The sequence below is a fragment of the Syngnathus leptorhynchus genome, chromosome 21, assembly GCF_054491065.1.
Source record: "Syngnathus leptorhynchus isolate UIUO chromosome 21, UIUO_Slep, whole genome shotgun sequence".
Lineage (NCBI taxonomy): Eukaryota > Metazoa > Chordata > Actinopteri > Syngnathiformes > Syngnathidae > Syngnathus > Syngnathus leptorhynchus.
Window position 1 is genome coordinate 1,431,935 of NC_141215.1, and position 16,946 is coordinate 1,448,880.

At 41.0% G+C, this 16,946-nt stretch overlaps 2 protein-coding genes across 3 annotated transcripts; one reads left to right on the forward strand and one right to left on the reverse strand.

The window, feature by feature from the left end:
• Positions 1-119: 119 nt before the first annotated feature.
• On the reverse strand, positions 120-4,115 carry strap (serine/threonine kinase receptor associated protein). Of its 2 annotated transcripts, none has more exons than XM_085902213.1 (9): positions 3,695-4,115; positions 2,903-3,038; positions 2,414-2,495; positions 2,268-2,340; positions 2,095-2,194; positions 1,876-2,013; positions 1,114-1,250; positions 807-956; positions 120-587 (listed from the first exon to the last, which is right to left on the reverse strand). In XM_085902213.1, the coding sequence occupies exons 1-9, from the start codon at positions 3,804-3,806 to the stop codon at positions 529-531; spliced, it is 987 nt and encodes a 328-aa protein (XP_085758339.1). In that variant the 5' UTR covers positions 3,807-4,115; the 3' UTR covers positions 120-528. The 2 variants fall into 2 exon arrangements, with proteins under 2 accessions (XP_085758339.1, XP_085758338.1); XM_085902212.1 differs by having other exon boundaries at positions 120-590; positions 3,695-4,112.
• Positions 4,116-5,264: 1,149 nt separating this feature from the next.
• Positions 5,265-16,334, forward strand: LOC147040021 (protein bicaudal D homolog 1-like). Its single transcript, XM_085902759.1, has 11 exons — positions 5,265-5,495; positions 9,627-9,839; positions 10,009-10,161; positions 10,511-10,815; positions 10,891-11,056; positions 11,507-11,989; positions 12,349-12,527; positions 12,654-13,047; positions 13,153-13,347; positions 13,545-13,696; positions 13,999-16,334. Exons 1-11 carry the CDS (start codon positions 5,271-5,273, stop codon positions 14,918-14,920), a joined length of 3,387 nt encoding a protein of 1,128 aa, XP_085758885.1. The 5' UTR covers positions 5,265-5,270; the 3' UTR covers positions 14,921-16,334.
• Positions 16,335-16,946: the final 612 nt, after the last annotated feature.

Sequence of the window (16,946 nt, forward strand, 5' to 3'; positions counted from 1 at the left end):
ATTGACATTTACAATTGTCTTTTTCATAAAGAGTACGCCATCGGTGATTCTTTAAATCAATTCAAGAAAAGCTCTTTAAAGTAGCAAAACAGGCCTCCTGCATTGTGATTGAACTGGGGGAAAAAAGCCTGGGTCCAGTTCATTAAATACTGAAATCGAACCAAAATTGAACTGAGCAATGTTGACATGGTATAAATGTTGCACTAAACACGCAAACAAGGCTGATCAGAGAGAAAGCAGGCAGCTATGAATGAGCGACACACATGTATAGCTCTACTGCTTGTCTCTGTAGCCCTTATTGTCTACATGCCTGCATAAAACCGTGTGTGTGTGTGTGTGTGTGTGTGTGTGTGTGTGTTTTATGACAGACGAGTCGGCCATATTTTCCAACATCGGTTCCTTATCCATGGAGATGCCCTGGACTCTTCTTCTCCTTGCTGGGCCCTCATGGAACTCGACCACCATGTCAGTTGCGTCTTCCTTGTGTCTTGTTTTTTCGACCCCTAATCAGCAGCACACTTCTTCTCATTAGGCTTTGATTTCAGGCGGTGAAGTGTATATCTGCTCCGTGTTCTCTGCCCCAAGTTCTTCTGAAAGAAAATGGACATGATTCGGGATTGGCTTCAGGATATTCAGAACAAATGTATTCAATAGTCTTGATACAAAGATCTTCACAGAACCGAAGACTTATCGGACTAATGGTGAAGAGTCTTCAACAAACAGTTGCCTCCATTTAGCGGCTAATCTACCTTTCCCAAAATAATAAATTGAATTCAAATTCCAAAGGCTGTAAAGGGAAGTATTACCAGGAAGAACACATTTCCAGAGGCCATAGGTTTTCCCCACTGCTGTTTGCCACAGACGAAGTGTGCCGTCTTCAGAGCCGCTGGCGTACAGCTCGCCGTCCGGACTGAAGCGGACACAGTGCACAGGACCAAAATGACCTTTATAGGATTCTGCGGATGGAAGGAAAAAAAAAAAAAGTATAATTGTGTCGGATGCAGAGAAAATATGCTCAGTGATATGCTCGCTTTTATATGACGAATGAAGCTTCAAATTTGCTTCTTAAACCAGATGTATTTTGGACTAATTGCTAAACAGTAAAGCTCTTACCCAGCTCTTCCTTGGTGCTGTAGTCAAATTTATAAAGCTTGAAGTCCTCTCCACCGGCAACAAAAAACTCCTTGTCTGGGTGGAGGGATGCAGAGTTGATGGTAGCTGGGGCATCCACAGACTTGATCAGGTCAAGGCTAAATAATTAAATGGCATCTTATTGTTACAATATAATATTTGTATTGTAAAAAATGGAATGAAATCAGAGGCAACCTTTATTGCGAATTGTGAGATTTAGCTCCATAGAGCTGTCACTATATATTTTATATTGTAATATTTTTTAGAATTGATTATTGTATTATTATCATCATCATGTATATATTATATACATTTTTATTTTGCATGAAAGTGTATTACCAAACAAATTTCCCCTTTTTTTATTTATTTTGTATTGTTTCATGATTAAAACAAGTAAATCATTAAACAATATTGCATAATAAGGATTAATGTGTACTCCCCAAGTTTTGGATTGTTGTGCGGTTATTGTTTTCCGTAGTGAAAGCAGACGTTGCAAATGTCTTGTTTTGATTATAAACAAATGACAATACAAAAATGAATTGTTAAGAGGCTGACAAAAATGCTTGTAAATGATTCATCGATTCTTAAAAGTTGCCAATTAATGTGATAATAAATTAACAGCTCTTTTGACAGTTCTACAGCACAAATAGATGATTTTAAAAGGAAAATGGATCAGATGGTGCTTTCCAGAATTTTCTTTTTTTTTTTTAATGATATGTTTGCGCCAAGGCTTCACTGACCTACCTGAGAGCGTTGTAGAAAGCGATCGTCTTTCCGTATGTGATCACGAGAATTTCACCGTCGACCACATACTCCATGCTGCTCACTGACGTGTCAAACGTCAACGTCTTTACCACCTCCATTGAAGTCCTGTCCCACAATCTGGTATTGTTCAAAAAACGTTTGATAACTAACTGGAGAATGATTCCATGTCAACTAAATGTAAAGTTTCATTCCACTGACCGTATGGTTTTATCCTCTGCTGCCGACAGAATTTGTTTGTCGTCATTACACCACAGGGCCTTCTTGATTGGCGAGGTATGACCGGCGATTTCCTGTGGTGCTGGAGACACAACATATGTCCTCGTAAATGTAAATAAAAACAGAATTTCATTTTTATTTTATTTTTTACACACCTGCTTCTGGGCTACTGAGATCGTAGATCCGCAGGAGCTTATCATTTCCTCCAGTCAATAGACAGTTACTGTCCTAAAATGAAAACGCTTGACAGAGTTACATGAATTTCTACTACAACTGTTTGACAAAACAGATCCACACTCACCTGAGTAAAGGTAACTGTCTTGACGATATGTTTGTGAGCCAACGTGAGGACTTCATCACCACTAACTGCATCCCATACTTTCCTGGAAAGCATATTAAGTACAGAACACACAGAATACAAGTTATCCTTGTGATGTATTACCAATTCATATTTGAAATCCAGTAGAAAAAAAAAATCGCTAGACATCATAAACTTAACAACTCCAACCCTTTTAAGATCATTGGATCCCATTTTGACGTTTTAGGCGCCGTTTTGCCACAGTAGTGCTGAACCACAACAAACAGAAGGTTGTTTATTATTCTAATTCCAGTCTGTCTGATTTAGGTGATTTGTTTTTACAAAAGATTTGTAGCCATGGTAACAAAAGACACAAAATCATTGGTGTCGCAATAGAACGGGTGCGGTGTTATTACTGCCTCCTCAAAACAGGACATGTTTTAGAAGGTTTCAAATAATTGTATGAGGTTATTTTGATCACATTTCACTCACGCTGAGAAGTCGGCCGCAGCAGTGGCTGCCTTGGTGGCGTCGGTGTTCAGAGTGGCTCCCCAAACAGCACCTTTGTGACCCAGAAACGTTCCAATCCAGTCTCCTGTGTCTCCCTGGCGCATCATGGGCTTGCCATCTAAACAAACAGAAAATAAAGTTTCTGGAATGTTGACTTACTCCAGACAGAACAAGAGCGATCTAAATGAGAAAGCGTCCTTTTATTGAACGGGACATAGATCTGACAGTGGAAGAAAATTTCTTAAAATGGAACCCAAGTTCAGATAATACAATGAATACAACAGAGGCCCCAAAATGTAACCCTCTGGAACACCATATGACAATGAGGAAGAGCAGGACTCAGAGCAACCAAGGCATGTAAATGACAAATCAGTCACTAGATCAAATCACATGAAAAAAAGATGACCACAGATCCTATATTAGAGTGATTTCAACTAGAATGGCAAAATAATAAAATCTCCATGTCAACCTGGCTGTAGTCTCCAGTATCAGGTTGTCATCTAAGAAGGATTTCAACTGAGTGTACCACGTTTTCTATTTTTTAGAATTTTCAAATTGAAAGGCAGCTTGGAAATGGGTCCATTTTTTTGACAAAACACCTTGATCAAGACGAAGTTTCCTGAGCATTAGTTGCAGCACTGCATGTTAAATTTGTTAAAGAACTACACCAGAATACATACTGCAGTTGATAATGGCCAAAACGGATTAGAAATGATGAGAAATAACGATAGGTGAGTTCCTGTAATACAAATTAAAAAGAAAATCTGGTGTCACCTTTGCAGGCGCTGATGAGAAAGTAGCCATAAGGAGTGATTCCACTGAAGGCCAAATCCACCACAGGCCTAGTGTGACCGGAACAAGTGAGCGGTGTCTGTCTCATCGCCATGGTCCTCCAGTTGGGTAGATGACGGTTCGTACTAAGAGGGGGCAAGAACCGGGTGGCACTTTATCTGCTAGCTAGCTGGTGAAGCTAACAGGGGAAGGGAAACACGCTCTAAGTTTACTAGGCGATATGCGTTGTATTGAAGTGCCAGCTTGTGACTGTTTTAAAGGCACAAAAAGGAGAAAATTCAGCGTCTTTTTTAGGCCAACTTGAACGGCGGGTTTCCCTTCCCAGCAAAGGAATGGCTATCGTGCTAATAGCTACAACATAGCAACTAACTAGCAACGTGCAATGCGTTGGAACGACTGCGGGGTTGATATAACCCGGTATTCCGCTTGCTACAGCGAGGTTACACTTCCGGGCGGTGCAGTTTCAAAATAAAACGTTTTTTTTATGCGTATAGTATGACTTAACACATTGTACATGGCGAGTCATGCCGATGAAATCTCTTACGACCCAGCCGATTCAGTTACTAGACCCTCTCAAAAGTTAACCTTTTTGCAAATTGACCCATTTTTTTAAATTTATTTTGGCTTTTACAAATCCTAATAATAATTTCTAATATAAATATCTTTTTTGCCATAGGCTCACAATTCAATGATTTGTGGATGTATTTTGTAGTAATTCTAAAATATTTGAATCCAACGTTAGAGTTTTCTTCTAATTTGTATTTTTTTTAACGACACCAACGGGATAAGTTTGATTTTGAGGCGGCCTCTCCCAGTGCTTTTGAGTTGACGTCTTTCGCCCCCTTCTGGACAGTATGATGCTCACGAAATACGTTACATTAAATTTGAATGTATGTACAGTTGCAACAATTTATGACGACTATTTTTTTTAACTGACCCAATTTTTAACCCAATTTTTTTTAGAGGGATCATTTTTTCTTCAAAACTATGATTGCTGCTGCGATGTATTTTCCTCACATATGGGCTGTTTTGTTACAAATTGCATTTTTTATTTGAATGAATAGTAATCTCATTCCAAATGTATTTTTGTAAGTTTTTTTTTTTTAATTCAGTGAGTAGTCTTTCATATTTGTTCTGAAATCTATTACAGCCGTTCATGCCATGTAAACGGGCGTGCGGTGTTACTCTAGGCAGCGCGCTGTAGTCCTAACTGTAGTCCTGTAACCTGTATCTGCAGCTGGATTAAACAAAGGGAATGTCCTGCTTCTCGGCTGCGAGAACAGATGGCGGCTGGAACCTGGTGAATAAGCAAAAAAAGGAGGGAGTGGACGCGGATGCGGATCATGAGGGCTGCATCACTTGAAGCGTCATGTGGCTGGTGATGATTCAATCTGGCGTTGAGGATGAGAGCACTTTGTGGATATTTGGTTGTTTTCTACGCGCGATTTGAAGCAGCTTAATCCTCAAAGGGTGGCGGTGTGGATTTCTAGTCTGCTGTGTCTCCCTCCTGCGGACGCGCAGTTCCGCCCATCCGACGCAGGGAGGGAGGAGAGGGGCGATGGCCGCCGGTGGAGCAGCGGGAGGATGCGGAGACACGGTGGAGCAGTGTCGGGCCGAGGTGGAGCGCCTGACTCGGGAGCTGGCGGAGGCCAACCGCGAGAAGATCCGGGCGGCGGAGTGCGGACTAGCGGTTCTGGAGGAGAACCAGAGCTTGAAGCAGCAGTGTGCCGAGCTCGAGGCCGATCAGGAGGCTCTGAGGCTGGAGTTGGAACAGCTGCAGGAGGTGGGCTCAGCAGGGGTACGGTTTTGTTCCTTGGAAAAAGTAAAGAATTGGTATAGATCAAAGGAGAATCATTTTAAGTTTCTACATACTTTCATGAAATAGCTTTGAGTCATGTATAGGTTGACTCATCACAGACTGGCAATTTGCCTCATCAGCTTCAAATATTACTCTTGAATAACAGATTGAAAATTGCAAAAAATGCAGTAGCTATAATAGTTTTTGAACAGCGCCAAATTAACCGACAGAGTGTATCTAAGAGTGTACAAAGGGATAAAGCCGAGGGAAAACTAATAAGAAAAATCCTATACAATTCCAAGACTTGAGTCGAGCGGCCATCAAGGCAATTACATTTGTTGGCATCTTTTTCCATTTGCACGCAGCATAACAGCTGATGCACCACGTTTGCTTTGAATTCTGGGCTCCACTAAAACAGTCTGCTGACCTCACAACGGCGTTGCTAGAAACTTCTAATAAGACAAGTAAAGAATATCAAGCCTAATAACCTGTAAACAATTTTGATGGAGAATCAAATGGTTTAAATGAACTAAAAATGACTGTACATGGTTCAAATACTTTTTCGATGTAGAATGCATGCATTCATTTGTCTTGTGGGACTTTTACACTTAACTTACTGTAATGCCCTCACAAGTCACAAATCACAAAAAGTCACGGTCACAAATGCAGTTACCAAATCTTTATTCATTGGAAGAAGAGTAAAACACAATGAGCACAATCACGCAAGAGCTGCCACAGCTCAGATTTACTTCCTGTCTAATTTTACATTTTGTAATCAAGTATGAGTAAAGCTACAAAGTTAGCCAAACATAAGATTTAAGTCAGTGCCTGAACTTATGCTCACTCATTCACTGCCAGTCCACCCCAAAAATATGTTTGACGTCTATTCTCGCCAATGGGAGTTCAAGTTAAGTGTTGAATGACCATCAAGATTAAAATCTTGCTTTCTAAACACCTGCAAAATTCAACTTTTTTTAAAAATATATATTGCGGAGGGGATTATTCAGTCAGTAGCTTTTTAATTCCTCATCCCAAAAGAGCACATCTTACAAATTCTGCCTAAGGGACATACTATGGCAGAGTAATGGAAAATAAATGGATGAAGGGAGGAGGGATAATCAAATTTAAAAATACTTCATTCCACTCCCTTGGCAATGGCCTTTTGTTTAACTGTCCTCATCCTGTCATTGCTCCATTGTTCTCAACACTACTCCTGACATGAGCAAGACAACAATGTTGTTTTCATCCGTCAATTCGAAACTCATTAAGGGAAAATATTGGAGCTTCCTTTCATGTATGAAATTCCTCATCATTTCATTCACCTGTATTTTGTTTTGATACAATACAAAAATGGCATGCCAGAAAATTGATGATGCAGAGACGTGTACTAGACTGGATTGGTCATCTGGCATGCAGGGCAGATGCCCAGTGGGTCGGCGCCTCATGGGGCAGGATGCGGTGCTCTCAAATGATTATTTTTCTTCCATTTTTCCCCCAAGAGACCATCCCACAATTTTGAGCGTGCGGCCCTTTAATTCATTTACAATAGGGACAGCTAATTAGCTAATCAACATCAGTAGCGGAGATATGTGGAAGCCCGGGGTTGTCAGGAATCAAGTCAAGTCAAGTCAAGTTTATTTGTATAGCTCTAAATCACAAGCAGTCTCAAAGGGCTTCACATAGACAATCAATTGACAATTATTCTCAAAGCATCCCCTGAATCATGTCTGAATACAAATTTTATAAGAATCTATATTTCGAATAGATCATTGTGGAGTAGGGCTGTCACTATCGAATATTTTTAGAATCGATTATTCTATAGATTAATTTATCAAATCATCGGATAACATTTTATTTGCACGAAAGTGAATTTCAAAACCATTTTTTCCCATTTACTATTGTTTATTTGGTATTGTTAAGTGATACAAAATAACTAAATCACATTCAAACAATATCACACAAGAGGTCTTAATTTTTTATTAATCAATTAATTTTGACAGCTCTACCGGTGGGGTACAGCTCGGAGCAACTATTAGATTTCAAATCATATGAAAATGGTTAATTTGTGTAGTTGCAGTAATATTAGAGTGCCTCCAGAATACACCCACACAGTCTGGATCTAGATCAAATTTGGGCCAAATTGCTTTTCTGTATTTCAACAAGGCGTTAACTTAATAACTCCATGAGAGAGACACTCATGTGGTAACCCGAGATCTAACCGATCTGCTATAGGAGTCATAAAGCAAGACTACTAGGACTGACGTAAACTTATTACGCGTTTTCATTTCAGATTCAGATTTCAGTTCAGCAACATCAGAAGATTTTTCATTTATATTGTCTATAGTTTAACAGAAACCTGAAGTTTAATATAAAATCTATATTATATAAACAATGACATTGAACATTCAAAATCGCTGATGAAATTATCATGACCTCATCGTTATATATAATTCATGACGACGCTTCCACACGTGCGTATGCTATTGTGAGTGTGTGCCGGGCAGGCGCATTTCCACACATGCATTTTTTAGGCAGCTAGTCTGCTCTTGAGTGCTTCTGCTCTGTGGCTCTGTGTTATTCATAACCAAAAGAGCTAGAGACCTGGAAGTTACAGCTCAAAAACATTCATAGAGACAGGTCAAATGATTAAACATAATAAAACGCCAGAGCACTTGAACTTCACTGAGAATACCAAAATGAAGCTCATATTGTCCTAAAATTGTCCTTGCTAGAAAGCTGACCGACAGTCCCCAATGACGTCATACCAAGCAGAGAGGCGTGTCATTGACAGTGACATAACAGAAAAGTAACGGAACAAGTATTCCTTCACCTTTTAACACTGATGCTTCTGTTTGGTGCATTCTTCATCAACACTTCACTCACCATAAATACATCACACACACACCGCCTATTGGAACACCTTTAAGATTCATTCGAACAAGATCGAGGCTAAAGATCTGGAGAAAGAAAACAACACTCATTACATTACAGTATTGATTTATACCAGACAGACTCATTATTGATTATGCTCTAAATCCTCATTTGGTGCACTGGGCAAAGGTTGGGCACAGTACTGTGAAAAAATCTCAAATTACCACTAGATTTGTTGTTCTAGCAACTCTATAATGACCAAGAAGCAAGAATACAAGAAGCACAAAACAAAAGGAAATGAAAACATATGATTTTTTTCAATTGTAAATAACCATCAAATTTAAAACATATTTTTCAACTGTTATCTTTATAAAATAATCCAAAAACAGATGTGGTGCCCCTAGAGGCGCTGGAGGTTAATGCAGTCGTTAAACTTGAGTTGTTATTAACTCAATCACTGCCCAGCCCAGTTAAAATGGATCTTTAACGTCAATAGGAGTGTATGGGAGTGAATGAGTTAATTGGCAATCCATTCATTTATGCTACACTATTATACCACCACTCTCCACATATACCATATTGACCCGAATATATGACGACACTGATTATAAGACGACCCCTTCTTTTTCAAAACTCAAGTTTGAAAAAAAGACTTTTTGAACACCAAATTTAATTTTTATATTTTGTGCTCGTAGAAAAACTTACATATGCTCACTTTTTTGTTGTTATGTATACTGTAAACACCAATTATGTTAATATTAACCAGACTCATTTTAAGTCCTGTAATTTTCCTCACTCAGACTGGCCTACCAATGTTTTAAAGAAGACAAAATTGTACCTTTATATTAGTGTATCAAACTAATTTACCAACATTGATATTCATATTTTATTTGATAAAAAATCAAAACACTTAAAACAAGGATGCCTTAACAAACACAATTCATCAATTACTTTTCTAACTTTAATAACTTTACGATCGCCGCATAAGCTTTCCCAGCGTGCTTTCCTTGTGACTGTGTACAGTGTTTAAGTGTTGCTCTAGCTTAGCTAGCTGGTTACCGTTGTCTTGTATATTTAATAGAGAATAGCTTGTCGCTTCAGCTTTCCCAACACTGGTTAAGACAAAGACATAACAGACTGAGAACAAGACAACATGTGTGATTGATTGATTGATTGATTGATTGATTGATTGATTGATTGAATGGTCCGAACAGCTCATGCTTTACACTCTCTCGCTCCACCCAGGCATTTGGTCAGGCCTACACCACCCAGCGTAAGGTAGCCGAGGATGGCGAGACCAACGAGGAGACACTGCTTCAGGAGTCTGCTACCAAGGAAGCTTACTACATGGGCCGGCTCTTGGAGCTTCAGTCCGAGGTCAAGCACAGCCAGGCCACTGCGGCCAATGCACAAGCCGACAATGACCATCTGAGCTGCCTGCTACAGGAGTTACGAGAGGTAAAGTGCACAGTTACGCATATGGAGTGACTCAGAACAAGAAAACACATGGATTTAAATCCAATTGGATACTAAAGCCAAATGCTGTAGTTTTAAGCACACTAATAAGTCGAATCAAAAGACTGTAATACAAAAGTAGCCTTTCTTTCTTCTTGCTTTGTCTCAGCAGAGTAATGAAATGTTGGAGCTACAGCGTAGCCGCATGCGAGAAGAGATCGGGGAGTACAAGTTTCGAGAGGCAAGGTTGATTCAGGACTACACGGAGCTGGAAGAGGAAAACATTTCTCTGCAGAAACTGGTTTCAACCCTCAAACAGAATCAGGTACAGATTTGTACGTGCATCACGACACAGCAACAAATTATTTGGAAATTTAGAAATCCCACGGGGTGATTTTTAAATAACTACTGACCTACACGGATGTTCTGTGACCCACCCCCCCCTTTTTTTTTTCTGGTGGAGTGGAGTGTAGCTTGGACTTGGAGCAAACATTACATTGAGAAATGTATAGTTTTCAAATTACCTAAGAAACTTGTTTTAGGATTTGTGAATAAACCCACACAAGGACAAGGAGAACATGCAGAGATTTGGAATTTTGATAATCTAACTGTGACTCATTTACATATTGATAGCAAATCAAACTAATTGATTTTTACCTCAATTAATGATTCAGGTGGAATACGAAGGCTTAAAACATGAAATCAAGGTTTTGGAAGAAGAGACAGATGTTCTTGACAGCCAGTTGCAGGATGCGCTGCGTTTGAAGGACATCTCTGACTCCCATCTGGAGGAAGCACTGGAGTCGCTGAAGAGCGAGCGTGAGCAGAAGAATCACATGCGCAGAGAGCTGGTTCATCATCTGAGCATGTGTGATGTGGCGTACACCGGCAGCGCACACCTGACGTTCACGTCGGCACCACCCAGCGGCACAGCTACTCCTACAACTTTGCTCTCGCCAACCGCAGAAGATCCGTTAAGGTATTACAACAGAACCTCTGAAAAGTCAAACCATTGTAAGATACATGTCAAGAGCCTTTTATTCTGAACCTACAGATGTAATGGCCATGTCCAAGGTGGAACACAAATGGCAACAGCTTCAGCGACGGTGGCTGGTGTCAACAGAGAATGTCGGAGTAAAACCGAAAGTGTGGCGACGTCAGACCTCTTCAGCGAGATGAACCTGACAGAGGTTCAGAAGCTCAAGCAACAGCTGTTAATGGTGAGATCCTTTAAAGTTTCTTTTTGTAGAACCGACTCGGTATCCTTTTTATCGTGAGTGTCATAATGACGTATGAGATGATTTCAACATCTGTTCAATTCAAAACAGAACGTTCAAATTTTATTTAAAGCCAAACGCTGGTGAATAATTGAGTGTAAAACGATGCTGATGGACAGCATTCCCACTGTGCACACTTTAGTCTCTGAGCCACAGATATTCATTCACTTGTCCTTTTTTATTCCAACATATAATTCCCTACATTAGGATACCGTACGTTTCAAACCACCGTGTACCAGATAAAATCTTATTTATTTCCCATTCAACTGTGCCATCGACTACAGTCCAGCAGTGTTTGCTTTTATTGCTCATTCCCCAGGCTGATAAACTTTCATTCCAAATCGCCCTTCAGGTTTTGCATCTTAAAAATAGGGTAACTTCTGCTCCTTTCAGGTGGAACGTGAGAAAGTAGCACTCATAGACAGTTTGCAGAAATCCCAGACGCAGCTCAAACACACCCAGGGTGCTCTGTCTGAACAACACGAGAAGACACTCTGCCTTAGCCAAAAGGTCACCGCCCTATGCCGTGGACAGCAAGGGGCCCAGACCAGTTTAGATTCTCTGCTCAACCCCGAAGATCTTAAGGGACTTGACCATGAGAAAATCAAAGTTGGGGACGAAAATGAGGATGAGCATGGCACAGTGTGTAAAAGTCCGGTATTTCCATACCAGCCACCAGGTTTGGAGATCTTGCAATGCAAATACCAGGTGGCTGTGACCGAGGTGGTTGAGCTCAAGTCGGAAGTGAAAGCCCTGCGGGACAGGTTGGGTCAGTGTGGGGAAGCACACGAGAAGCCAAGAGGAAATGCTCTGCAACAGAGACTGGAGAGGAAGGTAACAGCATTAGAAAAGAGCTGCCACGAGGGGAAAGAGAAGGTAAGCTTATATTCTCTGTCTTTTTGTATTACTATAAATCCACAAATGTATTGAGATTTGACAGCTAATCGATCTTGTGTCTCAAATTGTCGTGTAATTTGACCCCAAAAAATAAAAAATAAAAGTCTAGTGGACACATCCTTTGTAACAACAACATTCAACAACAACATTCTGCCAACAATCAAACACTGTCGTGGTTTGGGGCCGCTCTGCTGTCGAGGACCTGGATGACTTGCTGTGATTAACGGAACAATAAATTCAGCTGTGTATCAGAAAACCAAACATTTGTCCATTAGTTTGTTCCCTCAAGCTAAAGTGCTCTTGGGTTATTCTGGAATGACTGAGATGTCCCATGTCAGATTTCTAGATTGGAGGCTGAGTTGCAGGCGGCTCAGTCGGCAGCCGGTGAGAGCCAAGGGGCTTTGAATGCTGCTCAGGATGAACTGGTGATGCTGAGTGAGGAGCTTGCCCAGCTCTACCACCATGTCTGTCTCTGCAACAACGACACACCCAACCGTGTCATGCTGGACTACTACAGGTCTCACGCTGGTTTTAGTCGCATGTATTTACACCATCAGCCATTCTGGCAAATGATAAAGCTCTGGTGTAAAAACGACCTTAAACTCCACTTGAAACCCCCGAGCATCTCTATTTTCTCTTCTAGACAGGGCAGGGGGCTCAGGGGCCTTTCCGCCACTCTCAAAGCCATGTCTGCCGACAACAGTAAAGTTCTCCTCACGCCACGCCTTGCCAGGAGACTGGCCACCGCTACTTCCACAACCTCAACTTCCGGGGAGTCCCGGAGTCCTTCCGAGTCTCCGTCCAAAGAACCACTATCCGGTGGGGATAGAGGGAGAGACGGTAAAGAGGGGGACAAGGAGCTTATTCGGGGTCAATCGGAGCAAAGCCTGACTTCCTACAGTCCTCCGACCCGGTCACCTAGCATCAGTGCCTCATCATCGTCCTCGTCGTCCTCATCGCCCGCCTTGGAGCCAGCTGGTGAGCTACGCAGAGAGCCCTTGAACATCTACAACCTCAACGCCATCATCCGAGACCAGGTGAAGTTGACTTTACAATCTCTTTATTTTCATTTCTACTACTCTGTACTTTTTCCCTTTACCGGATTTGATTTATTTCTAAAACATTTCAATCTCGATTCTTAGGTAAAGCACCTGCAGAGAGCAGTGGATCGGGCCCTTCAGCTGTCCAGGCAGAGATCTGCAGCAAGGGAACTGGCTCCTTTGCTTGACAAGGACAAAGAAAGCTGTTTGGAGGAGATCCTGAAGCTGAAGTCTCTGCTCAACACCAAGAGAGAGCAGATAGCCACTCTCCGGCTGGTCCTCAAAGCGAACAAACAGGTGGGGGGTTCGTTCGGGTTGGCGCAATAATTGGGAGCACGAGACAAATGGGACGGGACAAGCACTGCAAGGATTCAAACCAGATGTTACATTTCCTTAGTTTTAGCTAGTAGCCTTTTCTGATCACGACCCTAAGCAATTATTTAAACATTTTGCTGATGTTTCGCGTGATGTGTATCTGTGTGTATTTTTCACAGACAGCAGAGGGGGCTCTTACTAACCTGAAGAGCAAGTATGAGGCAGAGAAGTCAATGGTGACCGACACAATGACAAAGCTAAGGAACGAGTTGAAGGCCTTAAAAGAGGATGCGGCCACTTTCTCCTCCGTACGAGCAATGTTTGCCACCAGGTCAGTGAGCCGATGCAAGCAATGAAAACAATTCAGACGCCAAACCACATTGTCGAGTTGCTATACAGACCTGAACAGTGACACAAAGCACAGGATAATCAAATGTCCGGCATCATCCAAATCCAGCAGATAAGGGTCCAAGATAATATTTTGAGGAAGAGCCTGATAATATATTCTGTCAGCCTTGAGTCTTTTGCTGAAACTCTCATTGGGAATCAATTCTCGATTAATTTTCCAAGGCGAGCAGTCAAATTCTCCACAAGAAAACTTGCAAAGTTGAGCCTAATCTTTTTATCCCTCAGGTGCGATGAGTATGTGACCCAGCTGGATGAGATGCAAAGACAGCTGGCCGCAGCTGAGGATGAAAAGAAGACATTGAACTATCTCCTGCGAATGGCCATTCAACAAAAATTGGCTCTCACCCAGCGTCTTGAGGACTTGGCATTCGATCAAGAGCAAACACACCATAACCGTGGGAGCAGGGTGACCCGCAGGAAGACCAGCACCCCCAAAGTAAGTCTCGCAACCTCAGCTTCAGCCTCGGATTTGGTGCAGGGCTCTGGTTCAAACTTGGTCCCCAGTTGCTCCTCCCCTTCCTGCCTTAATAGTCCAACATCAGTTGTTTCTGCTGCTACAGACTCGTCCTTAACTCTGACATCCCCTATATCACACATAGCCTGTCGCAGTCCATCGTCACCAGCGATCGCCTCGACAGTCGAAACTCCGATGGTAGAAAGTCCCCCGTCACTGGAGGTGTCAACCCCGTCCTCAACCCCTCAAAGGCTTAATCAGTCACGGTGGAACCTTGGATTGCGAACGCTTGTCGTTGATTCCCATAGTTTCCGAATTACATCTCCTTTCTCCCGTAGCGCGACTCCTTTAAGACATGTCACCCCAGATACTCAAACCACTACCATGACAACAAGCAGACCTAACCAAGCAGGCTCCGCCCCTTCGCCTCCCTATCGATCCCCATTACTGGGCCTCAAACGCTCTTTGTGGAGCCCATTACCCCGGACTCGTCCGTTGTCCAGGCTGACGGGTACCTCGGTGCATCACATTCCCTCATCGTCCTCTCATTACTCTTCTTCCCACTCTCCGTCTTCCTCCCACAGTTATTCACCCACCTACTACAGCCCTTCCGGCACGACATCATACAGCCACTCTAGCCACTATACTCCTCTCTACCCCAGATATTACAGTTCCTACCGACCCAGACACTGACCCTACATTGTTGTTCCTCCTAAAACTTGCTTAAGTTCTCTTTTTCTGTTACCTGAGTTGTGTGAGTTCACAGAGAGGAGGAAAACATATGGCGTCCCTTTTCTCGTTTTCTATTTTCCTGTGCCTACACTTTGGCCAATGGATTTGGAATATTTTGTGACATCTCTCAGGGAGTTGATATCAGGAGCACAAGTGGCCCTGCCTTCCATTTCTTTCTGTGACGGCTCATTCGTCGAAACGGGGACGTTAACATAATTTTTTAGCATTTTCAGTTGGCAACTCACATGCAAGATTTGTTAAAAACAAATTCTAATATTCACTGGACCTTTATCAGTGTGCTATCCAATCTGTATGAAACGATATTGAAACTCACATTCTGTATCCACAAATGGTCATCTGCAAGTGTTTTTAACACTTTGAAGTGAAGGACTAAAGTGTGCTGTCTGTGACGAAGTTGGTTCATCCAGCCAACACACTTGAATGTGGAAATCCTTTCAGTTGTCTATGTATTAACCAAGATGATTTTATTCTTAGTGAGAAACGTGTAAAAAGATTTCTAAAAGTGTCAAAAAGCAAGTCCCCACCCTGCCCCTCCTATACGCTCAATCAAATTTCCAGTTAAATAAATGAAAAAAATCTACAGCCACTAAATGGGAAAATTTGATAATTAGTGTTCAGACTTTTATTCTGATTTTTGTTAAGTTTGTTTGTTTTGATTTTTCTGGTTTTGTGTTTAATCTAAGTGTATTTATCACTTCCAACACTGACATGCTTTATCACTGCAGTATTTATTAATTTTGCTGTACTGAATAAACTAAAGAGGACAAGCTATACAAATGAATGAATTTCCTTCACAATGACAGCCAGTCATGCACAAGATGGTGCATGAAAGTTTATCCTAAAAATAAAAAAGAGATGGAAATGTCAAGAAGCGCGTGGTTGTGTGCAAATTGTACAGCAAAAACTTATCTCCAGAGCAATTATGTTATGTATTAGCATTCGCATATTGTAACGCACATGGACACCGGAGCTAATGTTAGCATTAGCCATCTGACGTATGGAAAATGTTGAACGTATATTGGTGGCATTCAATGATTGATGCAGCCAACGTCATACACCTTTTGATGTTATTTACATATTTCATAATTTGTAGCATATCTTCTGTTAAATTTGTTTCTCTGCTCTTTTATTTTCATTTTTCACACTTGCACTTGAGGCTATATTGCTGTTGCTACACTGATGATGCCTATTATTCTGAAATATTTTGTATGGCCTTGATTGCTTTCACTAATGTATATGTCCAAAGATATTTGAATTGTTCTTTTCGCAACACAGACAACTGCTTACAACGTGTACAGTATGTGCCTTTTTTATTTTCCATCAATGGAATTTTTAAATAGCACCTCTCTGTTATCCTTTCTTGATACAATTTCTCCAAATGCAAAAAAAAGTCACATTTAGCTGTGTGACAGTTTTTATGTTTTCATTTTTATTTGCTGTTATTAATTGAAAGATGGACATCTCATGAACATCTCGAATGATTAAACCTAATCAAACATACAATTAATCTTAACATATAATACAATTTGATTGTTTTGACACAAGAAAAATAATCTAAGTGAATTCACAATATACAAGCATTTACAAGTTTAAAACTTAAGGTGTTCAAAGTTACACTTACTTAATTTGCATTACATGTTATTTATTTATCCTTACAGTTGATTCAATTGATTCAAACTTTAATATTGGGAAGTTTGTTAACCTCCTTTTATACGGCTACGCTCGGTAAATATTTTCTAATATTACATTTTGCAAGTTCAGTGAATATAATGCTATTATCAACTATGATATCAACTAATGCAATTAATTGAGAGCAACATTTTTAATGTGAAATTATTCAATTTGATTTGATTTTTTTTATTTGCACTATTTCCTATGGGTGTATGAGCATTTTACCAACACAACAGGTCCAACTGGGAAGAGAACCAATCTAACCTCCTTTCTGTGATTGCTCAACACACTCCAT

Excerpts from the sequence above, each read along its gene's own strand:
- strap (XM_085902212.1), bottom strand. The coding sequence starts at position 3,806 with ATGGCGATGAGACAGACACCGCTCACTTGTTCCGGTCACACTAGGCCT. Across the intron at positions 2,014-2,094 it reads GCAGAGGATAAAACCATACG|ATTGTGGGACAGGACTTCAA; the intron begins GTCAGTGGAATG and ends GAACAATACCAG. Across the intron at positions 957-1,113 it reads CAGCACCAAGGAAGAGCTGG|AATCCTATAAAGGTCATTTT; the intron begins GTAAGAGCTTTA and ends TTCCATCCGCAG.
- LOC147040021 (XM_085902759.1), top strand. The coding sequence starts at position 5,271 with ATGGCCGCCGGTGGAGCAGCGGGAGGATGCGGAGACACGGTGGAGCAG. Across the intron at positions 5,496-9,626 it reads AGTTGGAACAGCTGCAGGAG|GCATTTGGTCAGGCCTACAC; the intron begins GTGGGCTCAGCA and ends CGCTCCACCCAG. Across the intron at positions 10,816-10,890 it reads ACCGCAGAAGATCCGTTAAG|ATGTAATGGCCATGTCCAAG; the intron begins GTATTACAACAG and ends CTGAACCTACAG.